The sequence below is a fragment of the Ruditapes philippinarum genome, unplaced genomic scaffold (assembly GCF_026571515.1).
Source record: "Ruditapes philippinarum isolate M1 unplaced genomic scaffold, ASM2657151v2 ctg3959_1_1_1_1, whole genome shotgun sequence".
NCBI lineage: Eukaryota > Metazoa > Mollusca > Bivalvia > Venerida > Veneridae > Ruditapes > Ruditapes philippinarum.
Genome location: NW_026866347.1, coordinates 49,405 through 61,615, shown reverse-complemented (window position 1 = coordinate 61,615; position 12,211 = coordinate 49,405). Strand labels below are relative to the sequence as shown.

At 30.7% G+C, this 12,211-nt stretch overlaps 1 protein-coding gene across 1 annotated transcript; it reads right to left on the bottom strand.

The window, feature by feature from the left end:
• Positions 1-585: 585 nt before the first annotated feature.
• LOC132732227 (sulfotransferase 1B1-like) lies at positions 586-7,126 on the bottom strand. Its single transcript, XM_060718618.1, has 6 exons — positions 6,965-7,126; positions 5,806-5,987; positions 5,274-5,430; positions 3,900-4,049; positions 2,742-2,898; positions 586-705 (listed from the first exon to the last, which is right to left on the bottom strand). Exons 2-6 carry the CDS (start codon positions 5,981-5,983, stop codon positions 586-588), a joined length of 762 nt encoding a protein of 253 aa, XP_060574601.1. The 5' UTR covers positions 5,984-5,987; positions 6,965-7,126.
• Between the last annotated feature and the right edge of the window lie 5,085 nt (positions 7,127-12,211).

Below are 12,211 nucleotides of genomic sequence, written 5' to 3'. Positions count from 1 at the left end.
GGATTTTATTTCATAAAGCATTGACATACTGGTGAAAGAATAATAAATCATAAAATAATTTAAAAATGATAAAAAGTAACTTTCAGATGTTCCATACAGAAAATGAGTTTAAAAAAGATTATTTTTTAATATTTTATAATTAACAATGATCACCTGACCAAGTAAGATCAATAAATACATCAAATATGAAATTGTATTTACAGAATGTTTCAAGTACCAAATTACACCCAGACTGTGTCAATGAAATTATCAGAAGTACTAGCTGATGAAGGTGTCTGTAGCTCAGACACAGATAAACTTTATTGTTCCAAACATGAGCCTGTAATACAAGACTGGTGTGAATGGATACCTGGTGTAATCAACTATTTGATGATTCAAGATAATTCTGTATCTCCTGGATATTGTTTACTTCAAGTGCTAAGACCTGATGCTCCTCTTCCTGCAAATGGAGAAACTAATCAACACTTACTCAGACACAGAACAGGAAAATTACTCCTAAAACATATATAGCACTGTCTACTATAAGTTTCGACAACTGCCAATTACATGGACCGGCAAGAGTAGAACAAGGATTGCCTGGTTTAGCTATGCACTGTAAAACATGGCCTCAACAAGCAAGGCAATGGTTGGATCACCAAGGTAAAGGTCAGTGGCCATCTGCTGAAATGAAATAATATTGCAGCAGAACTGGATGCTTTGTTGTCCCTGTTGGATGTAGAGACAGTGAATATGAGCAACTTGAATTTAGAATATCAACATCTCTTGCTGAAAGGGGTTTAATGTTTAACCTGAATATAACACAGATTTGCTGTTATGTCTTGATGAAAATGATTATAAAATCATTCATTGATCCACAATTTGAAGATGTGATTTCCAGCTACATGTGTAAAACTGTACTCTTTCATTGTATTGCCAGTTCACAGTTTAACATATGGAGAGAAAACAATTTACTTTATTGTCTATCACTGTGTTTATATCTCCTGTATAAAAGTATCATTAATGAAAACTGTCCACATTTTATAATACCTGAAAACAATTTGTTGAGGGGTAAGGTATCACCTGTAGTCAAACCATATATCTTACAAATACTAAAAAACATTATTGACAGTGAAGGAGTGGCACTGCTTGGTATTGAATGTGATGATCTGGGTGCCAGGCTTCGTATAAAGCTTCATAATCCATGTCGATTCGATGCAAGTGATATCATTTCAGGAGTAGTTTTACGTGAAACAAATAGATACATTTAAGCTTCCCTCTCTTTTGTAAGTTCCATTCATAAAAGTCCTTTTGAAGCTGTACATACATTGACAAATTGTGTATCAAAGATATTCAATGTTCAATATGAAGGACTGTATAAGACAGCCTGTCAACGTCTGGCACCATGGTACTGTACAACCCTCGGATCTGTGCTAGCTTCCATAAACATCAATCAGCACATCCCTATATCAGGTGATGCCCTCAAACTCATCTCACTTGGTCTGAATACAGATGCTGCATTAAGTAAACTTAAATTAGCTTCAATATTATATTGTGCACAAAAATTACGCATCGCTGACCTGGTTCTCAGCGACATTGAAAGAAGCTATGATTTCTATATTGTTGAGCCAGTCTGTGGTTGTTATATATTTAAATAAAAACAATTAAGAGAAGGATTCTATGCGGTATGTGACAATGATAATGAAAATGCAATACAGTATTCAACCTCATTATGTGTCAAATTTCTGCCCTGTGAAATTTACTGTGTACCGACTGAACTCGGATATGAAATGATAAGATCTACACCGGAGGATAGAAGAGTCCGCACAGAAAGAATTGATGACTGGATGGACTGTGGTGGATTCTCTCCCTTACCTCTACTTTCTACAGTACAAGGTTAACAGCCATCTTGGGAGACATAATGAAAAACAATCTGCTCTCTCAAAACTTCTCAGAACCATAATAGTCGAACCAAACCTTCGTCACAGGGAAACCGCTTTAAATATTCTCGGAAAGTGTATTGAACAAGAAGGTAGAGAAAGGGATGCTCTAGTAGTCTACAGTATTATTAAATGTCTAGAGAAATAATGCTGCAAAGGTACATATCTGTACGCTTCTATATGTAATGGTAAATGTCAGAGAATAGTGTAAACGACAGAAAGGTGGAAATTACAAAAGTTTAAAGAGGTTACATATATAAGTAACAAGGAACAGTCCTGCTAAACACCATACTTATATGTAAAATATTCCTGCTAGTAAAAAGAAACTTTAAATATTTTTTTTTTTATCAGTCATGTTAATAACTACAGGCATTATTATTATTATTATTATTGATTAGTCTGTATTATTATGTTTGAGTTCCAAAACAGTTTATTATTTTTAGAAATTTATCTTTGGCTCAAAACACAATTTTATCAGTCATGTGTTTGACATTTTATATCTGACTGTGTAAATAGTAGAATTATTTAACTGGATGTCAGCCTGGCTAATTATGTTGAACATGCCATTGTGTTATATACATGAATATAGACTAAGTTGGATATTATATAAGTGTCTTTTATCATACATAATTTATTTAAGTGATATATAAGAGGTCATGTCAGGAGAAGAATTTTTAAATATCCCAAAGGCAGAGCAATATATGCAAAATGTAAATTATGATTGAGCAATCAAAAATAACCTTTTTAATAAGGGTAGCGACTAGTACGTTTACTAAGTTACAAAATGGCGGCACCCATCGACGCCAAAAATTAAAATGAACAAACCATTTTCAGGTCCTCGTAATACATTATGTGTAGTGGAAATCCTGGACCTTCTTGTATTCGTTTTTGCCAGTGTAACAAATAGTCGCTGTATTTCCCATAATCCAATAAAACATATATGTAATGAAACATACATGTAATGATTACAAATAACCCATATCTACACAATTTCCCTCATACTACTTAAAATCCGAATTTTTATCAGTGTACTACTCCAATTCTAATTTAAACAAATGAGTTTAAGCAATAGGAATATTTAAAAAAAAATGTTACCTGTTCATTAACAAAAAGGTCAAATCAGTACTACAAAAATGGATAAATACGGTATTTCCAATTCTACAGAAAAAAAATAATTTTAAAGAGTGGTCATCAAGCTTCTCTCATTCCACTAAAAACAGTCCGTATTCCACTAAAAACAGTCCGTATTCTACTAAAAACAGTCCGTATTCCACTAAAAACAGTCCGTATTCCACTTAAAACAGTCCGTATTCCACTAAAAACAGTCCGTATGCAACGCTCATTGCCTTCAGAGCAGTATCGAAGTTTGATAGGGATTAAATATCTTCTTTTTTTTCAATTGGTCTGATTGATTACCCAAATTCAAGCTATTTATTACTTTTGTTAAAAGGCTGTTAATTTTAGATAATTACGATGCACTTACATAGAAATTGCTTAAAAAGGTTCATTATATTATGCCTAAGAAATGAATATATTTTTGTTGGGTTTTTTTTTTTGTAAATTAAATAAGCAAAAATTTATCTAATTCTAAATAATCATAATCGGTCGGTTTGTACATTGAACAGTAAAATTAATTATGATAATCGAAAAACAAAACAAAAAAACAAAAAACATATTCATTTCTGCGAAAGAAAAAAAATAGATCCCAATGACAGAAATGTGTCTAATTACATGGAAAAATATTCGATTATTTAAATTCATGATTATTTTGCCTTTTTTTAAATTAATCATTAATTAAAATAATCGATTATTTTTCCAAGTAATTAGACACATTTCTGTCCTTGGGATCTATTTTTTATTTTTGCAGAATCGGCAACTACCTAATTGATCATTATGCATGTTCTTTTTAAAACAGAGGTGTGTTCTTTTTTCATGTTTTAGAACACCAGTCATGAGGTATTCTTACATTTTCCTTGCATAAACACTGGTAACCAATCTTCCCATTTACCATCATAATCATAGATATTTAACCCCTTCATGTGATTGTAGTATGACACGGCCGTGTCTTTCGGGTTTCGTAGACATAATACTGTTTTAATCTGTTTGGCCCTCATATCTTCCAGAGGCAGATATCTATAAATTAGAGTACAACATTATGAGGTTATTTCGAGATTCTTATACATTGTTGAGTACAATACTGAAGTGTAATGGACTATGGTTACATTGCTGTCAAGTCTATATTGAACGGGGTGCTAGCCGAGTTCAATATACATATTACAGTTACGAAAGTGTCCAATTGCTACAGTATTGCACTCAAGATTTGATAAAAAAAAACCTTCATACATTTACACCACCATTTTTAACATTTGACATATCTTTGCTAATTCGAGTACAATATGGATTTGATATGGATTTTTTTTTAAACTCTGAACATGCAAACGAGGCTAGACGGAGTAGAAAAGTAATGTTATATGGTTTTTATAATGACTCTACAAATAAAAACGAGGCTTATTTGAGCACAATAGTGACTTTTTATGATTTTATTTCACTCTAGAAAAGATGAAAACGAGGTTTAGTTGATAAAAAACAATATAATAATGATTTATATTGGACTATTATGTAATACAAACGCTTGAAGTTCAAATTTGCTCACCTCGTACAAGGTATAAAGTAAATAAATTAAAAAGAATCAGAAAATTTATCAAATAATGTACACAATTTAGATGAATTATATGAAATTTCATTAAAAACTACAAAAGTTCAAGTAGATATAACGGTTCCCCTAATACCGCTCCACCCCTGACATCATTGTTATCCAAACATTTACTTATTTGTTAACATGGCGCCAACTACACCTACAAGCATGGAAGATTTACCTACAAATAATTGTCATGAACCTCTTAAACTTTGATGGCAATGTGAACTTTAATGTACAGATGCAACAGTTAAAACAGTTAAGTTAAATTATAAAAATGTGTCGTTTTTCTTGTTACAATTTGCTTGGGGAAACAAATAAGTGCCATGATACGTAACGGGTCTATCCTATGTTCATTTCTTGTCTTTCTCAAGAAACTTGAGAGCAGCAATTTGTGGCCATGGTTCAGTCACGTATTTTTGTTACGACATGAAATTCAGAGTAGCATTTAGTTAAGGTATCTGCCTCTGAATCCTCACAACGAAGGTTCCAACCATACTGGTACACGACCATATTTTCTACTATATCAAAAGTAAGAAAGCGGACAGAAGAGGGGTTCAAATGGAAAGACACAAGGTTTTTGTGATCAAAATAAAAAAAACTAAATTCAAATTATGTTAATATATCAAACGAATAAAAAAAACCAGATCATTTATCATTACTTTGGCCGGTAGTGGCAATTCATGACTCGTGGTGATGGTTGTTGGTCGGCCTCTTCTGCCGTTACACCTTCAAGCATCGTGAATACTTTGTAAGTCTGAATCCTTTCAGCAGATCTGTTTAAAATCATCATAAGGATTTCATATACCCAGTTTGTACCTACCAATTACAAAGATAAAAAGAAAGAGTGTGATAACAAGCATTAAATAACTACAAGGTGTATCTTCAAACAAAAAAAAAAGATTTTGACCGTAAGAATCTTTTATTCACTGGTCTTTTTAACTTCTATGTCAGAACAGATTGTTATCAGTGCAGAATCTTTGACGTTTTGCACATTCGATTTCACTTTTACTATGTGTGAAAAAATAATTTTTCATCTTTAAAATGATCTAATTGATGTCTTGTAATTTTTTTGTAAATAATTTTAATTGAAGCATATTATCATTAAAAGACAAAGATTATCATCCCAATAGGTGTTTTCCAAAATTACTTAGGTAAAAAATCATGACAATCGATGATAATATTTAAACTAACCGGTTTTAGAAAATGTACATAGCATCAGGTCATCATTCCGGAATTTAAAGTTTGGAACATTGTCGAAAATATCTTTTATTTCTTGTGCACTTTTAAAGAATATCGGTGTGATAAAATCCCCAACGTCCACCATAGTAAGTGCGGCACCACCAGCATCCGGGATCTTCACTTTTGCCATTGCACTTTTTTTAAGGGAATAAATGTATCCAAGAAGTCATTATTTCATACATGTGTACATTGTATTTTCATGAAAATTTTGAAAATGTATGTTAAAAGTCAAATACTTGTATTGTTAATTGGAAAAAGAAAGTAATTTACACTTTGGGAATGGGATTTACAATCCACTTAAATTGCCAAAATGAAGTCAAAATATACAAAAATAGACCTCGATATAACAGAAATATCGTGAAAAATGCTGCAAATCAGTCATTAATTGCATATGTAAATTATCACTTGAATTTTGAATCTTTTTTCCATTCTTAAAATCTAAGAACATTTTTCTTTAATTTTCTTGAAATATTTTGGCTTATATGGAGGCATGCAGCTTTAACTTTTACACAAATAAAAGGAAAAATGTATAGAAAATTGCTTTTCCTTTTCACTGTCTTTGGAATTGCTGTGTCCGCAACGGTGGTTGTTCTTCCATGGTCCTGTTTACCTTCATATTGTATAACAGAGGAAACAAATTTTGACTCAACTGAATTCGATTTCCTCGTTGGAATGAAATTAACTGCAGCAAATGGGAAAAGATGACCTATTGGTTGAGAACCTGCCTCTCAAACCTAGGCATTGAGTGTTTCACCTTGCTCTGGCCACTGGATGCATTACCAGCGGTCTACAGTGTATGGGCTGCGTTTCCATTTCGATCTTTCCGTTTTTATTTTGATTCAAGAAGATCAAGTGCCGATAAGCTTTAAAAAGAAGACCCGATATATTCAAATAAGCTCTTACCTTTCTCGACATTCAAGCTCGAGTAAATAGGTTTAAATTAACACAGCATATGCCCTAGTAGCGGAATAACAACAGATGAAGAACATGAAAAACTTGAAACTAGTCAGACATATATATCATCATTGTTTTATATAAAGCTATTTTTATACTTTTTAGAAAACACTATTCACAACTGCTTGAATAATACATAGATTTAGGTAAACTTTACCTTACTTTCTGTTTTTATTTATTCTAAAAACATAAAGTTATATCCCGCAGAAGTATAGTTTTAAAGTGGTATTTCAGTCGCTACGCGCATCAGAATATATCTGGTGTAATGCACATTGGACATGCATAATCACGCGTGATACTTGATGATAAAATTTGAGAGATATATGTCTGTTAGATAGAAATGTAAAATCTGACACTGACATTGGTGATGTACTCATTTGAACTTATAACGTTTGTGTCAGGCCAGAAATCCCTGCGATATCTGAACAACGTTGACGCAATCTAAAAAATAGGGCAATCATTTTATCAGATAATAAAGGATGACCTTGTTGCACGAAGAAGAAATTACTATATTCCAAATCATAATCTCTGGTGGCCTTGTCGATGCATATATGAACGTAACGCTTCAAAGTTTGTTTAAGACTTCCTCAACTCATCTTGTCTAAATGATCCATGCAAACGTTTTTATATTTGTATCACAAATATTCGAAAGGCACTTGAATTATGAATAATGTGCGGGGTACGTAGTGTTACAATGATTAATATTTTTGCCCAAGAAAAAGAAACTGTATCCTTTGATTTCTGAATGTGTCACTGAACTTGGTCACAAAACAACATATTTGATGTTATATGGAGATAGTGCATTGTCCAATTTTGGAAATTGTAGAAAAAAGCAAACAATAAAATTGTGAAAAATATGAGTTCAATTAATAAATTGATATTTTGTGTACAATTTGCTACTTATTACTTACCTGCGCATAGGTCAAATGTTTCTCTATCGCCAACTGTCAGAAGTAACGTAAGTGTATTTAGTGAGCTGCGAATGGAGCGTAGCTTCTTTCATGACAAATCATTTGACATTAAGTGCTTTTTATTCATGTGAAAAGCATCTCCCAAAAACTTGTTTAATCAGAAAGCTGTTCAATCAAATTTATCAAACATATTTTAACACATGGAGCTGACTTATCCCCTTGAGTTTTGTGTCTGCCTAAAGTTTGTGTATTTTCTTTTTCTAATATTCAGAGAAAGAAAACGAAACATCAGATCGGATTATAACTGTTTATTGCATGGGAGGCATGTGATACAATGGTAATGAAATGAAATGTCTGGGGTCAGGTTCCTGGTCAAGATAACTAAAAAAGATTATTAAACAACAAATATATGAGCAATATTTTAATGCAAGTTAGAAACTCTGACAAATCAAAACCCCTAATGCATCAGATTCAAACTAATAGCCAAAGTCAATATTGTAACTTTTATAGGTGTTTAATATTTAAACTTTGTGAAGATGCGTGTTTACATGATTCACTGACGATGTTTTATTCAGTTCTTATCCGATTTGTTATTGAACACCTGTTCGCCTGTCTAGGACAGGTTCGCCATGCTTGATTATTTCACTACTGTACTTCTAAGGGTTTTATATTTCATATTGTAAACAAAAACATTACGGCTTCCATTTGATGCTTTGTATCGAAATTCTGCCTTGTTTGTAATAATATTACTTTGAAATGATGTACATTTTATGATATATAAGCTGGCTTTTTGTTTACCATCATCCAACTCTCAAAGAGATATGAAAAAGTTAGACCGATGCCAGTTTGTAGTCGAGAGGCCGACAAAATGAAAATTTGTATTGCCTTAAAATAAATAAAAAGCCCCATTCATCACATCCATATGTCACTTTGAACAGCGGTCCTTCATTCTATGTGAATGACGTAACAGCAAGTATGGCTTTATTGACAATGTGGACGTTGAAATCAATGATGATTTGGACGATATTTAGCATAATGTTTTTAATGCCGATTAACGATAATTTGTTAATTTGAAATAAATCATCATAAATTTAAGTCAAGAAATAAAGACAAAGCCACTTGTGATATAATCTTAATTGCCCTATTGACTTGGTATTATTTGAGCCCAATATTGTTATACCGCGTTTATTAATAACTTGCATACTAGAAATCAACCCCACCCAAGTTTTGAAAAAAATATCTTTATTAAAGTGACATTTTACGCATCTTTTCATTGTCAAGCTGTGCCAAATTGACTATATATTCCATAAGATTGCCTGCTATTACGGTGATTGACCAACAGTTGATACTGAAAAACGATTAGGATAAAATATAAATCTATTTGAAATATAGAATGACTGTCCCAAATTTTTACTAAAAAATTTTTTTAAAGTTTTTAAAAAATTTTCGTAATTCACGGTGAAAAAGCCATAAATTTTTTTTAAAGAGTTTTTATTTTAATTTACAAAAGAAACTTTTAAAAGAAACAACATTCTGTAAGGCAAATTTTCCCTGTGAAAAATTTGGAATGGAAAAAAAAACTTTCGTTTTTTCCCAAAAACCCCTTTTAAAAAATCTCTGTTAAGGGGAAAAAAACTCCTCAAAAAAAATTTTTACCTGGGAAACCCAAATTTTAAAAAAATATTTTCACAAAATTAACCTTTTAACGATGATAAAAAAACATTTTACATAAAAAAAAATTTTTAATCTTTTAAAAGTGTTTTTAAATAATTATTGTTTTTGTGTTATATTAACAACATTTTGGGTTTAAAGAAAAGCCAACCCGCCTAAATTTAATTTTTTTAAAATTTCTGAAAATATTAAAATTTTTTTTGAAATTTTTAAAAAATCTGAAATTAAAAACCAAAGGCAATTTTTAAAACCATAAATCCCCAATTTGGCCCCACTTAACCCCTAAAATTCCCAAAAGGGGGTTTTTCAAACAGAAAAAAAATCCTATTTTTTTTAGAAAACCAAAATTTAAAATACCAAAACATATATTAACCCAAAAGAGGGAAAGAATATTTTTAAAACCTTACTTTTCCTTTAAAAACTTCCTAAAATTCTAATTTAAAATTTTTACCCTTTTTTCCCTTTAAGGGAAATTTTTTAAACTCTCGGCTTAAATTTTTAAACCAAAGATACCCGGTTCCCCTTTTTTTCCCCCATTTGTTTTCCTTTAATTTTCCAATAAATAAATATTATTATAAAACTAACAAATTTAAATTCCCTCCAATTTTTCCCACTAAACAGGGGGAATTTTTGGTTTTTGTCAACAAATTTTGGCATGAAAAATTTTTGAACTAACCCTCAAACCCTTTCTAAAAAAAATGAAATCCTTTAAGTTTTATTCAAACCCTTAAAATTTTTCCCCCTTTCTAGCACCCTTAAAAAAAAACCCAAACTTTTCCAAAATTTGCCCAATTCTATTGAACTATTTAAATTTTCAAAAAAAATAAAACCCCTTTTAAAGGGGGTTTCTGGCCCCTTTAAAAAAAGAAAAACGTTTTTTTTGGGAATTAAATCGAAAAACCCCCAAAAAACATTTGTCAACGAAAAATTTTAAAAAAAATTTTTATCAAGGGGAATTAATTTAATCAAAATTTCCTTCGCTTTTTAAAAATCCAACGAATTTTTAAAATTTTAAACCAAAAAAATTTATTATTACTAAACCCGGCCAGATTTTTTAAATTTTTTTAAAAAAATTCCCCCATTCCGGGGGTTTTTTCCCCAAAATTTTGCCCAGGACCCCTTTAAAACTGAGAAAATTTAAGGGGGTTCCCTTTGAATTCATCAAACCTGTTTGTCCTCGGGCCTAAAAAACTTAAAAAACTTTTTTAAAAGAAAAAGTCAATGAAATCTAAAAAAAAACAAATGAAAATTCAAACCTTTTTTAAACGCCCTCGGAATCACTGAATTGAAATAAACCGGGGACCTTTTGTAATATTAAATTAAAATACTTCCAATTTAAAAATTCCGAAACCAAAAAATTAATTTTTAAATATAGAAACTTAAAAAGGGAGGGGATCCCCTTTTCTTTTAAAGCTTTTTAATTTTACATTAAAAATTAACTTAAAATTAAATGTACCCTTTGGGAACTTTAAAATTAAGAAAACTTTTCCGGGGTTTATCCAAAGCCCGCATTTTTTTTTGGAAGGAAATAAAACCTCAAATTAAAAAAGATTTTTAATTTTAAAAAATTTTGGCGATTAATAAAAAAAAATTTAAATGGAATAAATTAACCCCCTAAAACCGGGGTTTTGTTTTTAAAATTTTGGGTTTGTTTTTCCAAAATTTTAAAAATAATAAATTTTTAAACCGCTTTTTTTTTAAAAACACGTTTTTGTACATTTTTAATCAACTTCAAAATTTTTAAAGAATTTGCTCCAATTTAAGCCGGTTTTTCCCTAATTGAAAGTTTGGAAAATGGGATTTTTACAGTAAATTTTAAAAACGAAACTAACTTTAATTAAAAAATTGTACTTATAAAAAAGGTTTTTTAAAAACTTACATTTCCCTTGGGAAAAAGGGTAACCAATTTTCCCTTTTTAAACCAAAAAGTTCCCCTTTAAAGGTTTAAAAATACACCCCTTTTCTTCGGGGGGTTCGGCCCCCAAAATTTTTTTATCATGTTCCTTGCCCCAACCTCCAAAAAAAAGGTTTAAAAATTTTCCCAGTTCAAGTTCCAAAAGGGGCCTTATCCTTAAAGGGAAAAAAAAAGGGAAAATAAACCCCCTTGAGCCCAACTAAGATAAAAATAAAAATTTTAAAAAAAAAACCCAAAAGGAAAAATTTAAACAAAAAAAGTTTAAAAATTGGAATTAAAAAAACTTTTTTGGGAAAAAGATGGACTTTTTTAAAAACCCTAAAGGTACACCAAAAGTTACAAAATTTAAAAAAGTTTCCCCAAAAAAATTTTGCAAAATGAAACAAAATTTAATTTAAACTTTTTAATCCCCCAAAGTTTCAAACCCGGTTAAAATTTTTCCCCTTAAAAAAACCAAAAATTTTTTTAAAGGTTCGCCCATTTTTTTTCTGACCATTTTAAACGGCCTTAAAAATATCCAAAAAGGGGAAAAGAGGGGTTTTAAAAAGGGCTAAAAGCTTTTTTTTTCACAAATAAATTTGGTTTAATTTTTGTTTTAAAAAAGGTTTTTTAAAAAAGGGTTGAAAAAGGAAAATGAAACAAAAAACTTTAAAAAAATTGGGGATGCCAATGGGCCATTTTTTGTTGTTGGAGCTTTTGGGGGAAAAATTTCAAAAAAATTTTTTGGGAATCTTTTTTGGGGGTTTCCCCTTTTAGAACCGAAAAGAACACATTAATTTTATTTCTACTCCAATTGTACCTAAAAAAGAAATTTTATTATCCAAAAAATTAAAAAAAGGGAAAAGGGGCCATCTAAAAAATTTATCTTGTTTAAATTTTTTGCAGGAAAACACCTTTTTGGCTTCTT

Bases quoted from the DNA above. Each gene is read 5' to 3' on its own strand.
- LOC132732227 (XM_060718618.1), bottom strand. From the start codon at position 5,983: ATGGCAAAAGTGAAGATCCCGGATGCTGGTGGTGCCGCACTTACTATG. The intron at 5,431-5,805 runs GTTAGTTTAAAT...TGTAATTGGTAG, and splicing joins ATGTACATTTTCTAAAACCG to GTACAAACTGGGTATATGAA. The intron at 706-2,741 runs GTTTGTTCATTT...TACATCCAACAG, and splicing joins ATTACGAGGACCTGAAAATG to GGACAACAAAGCATCCAGTT.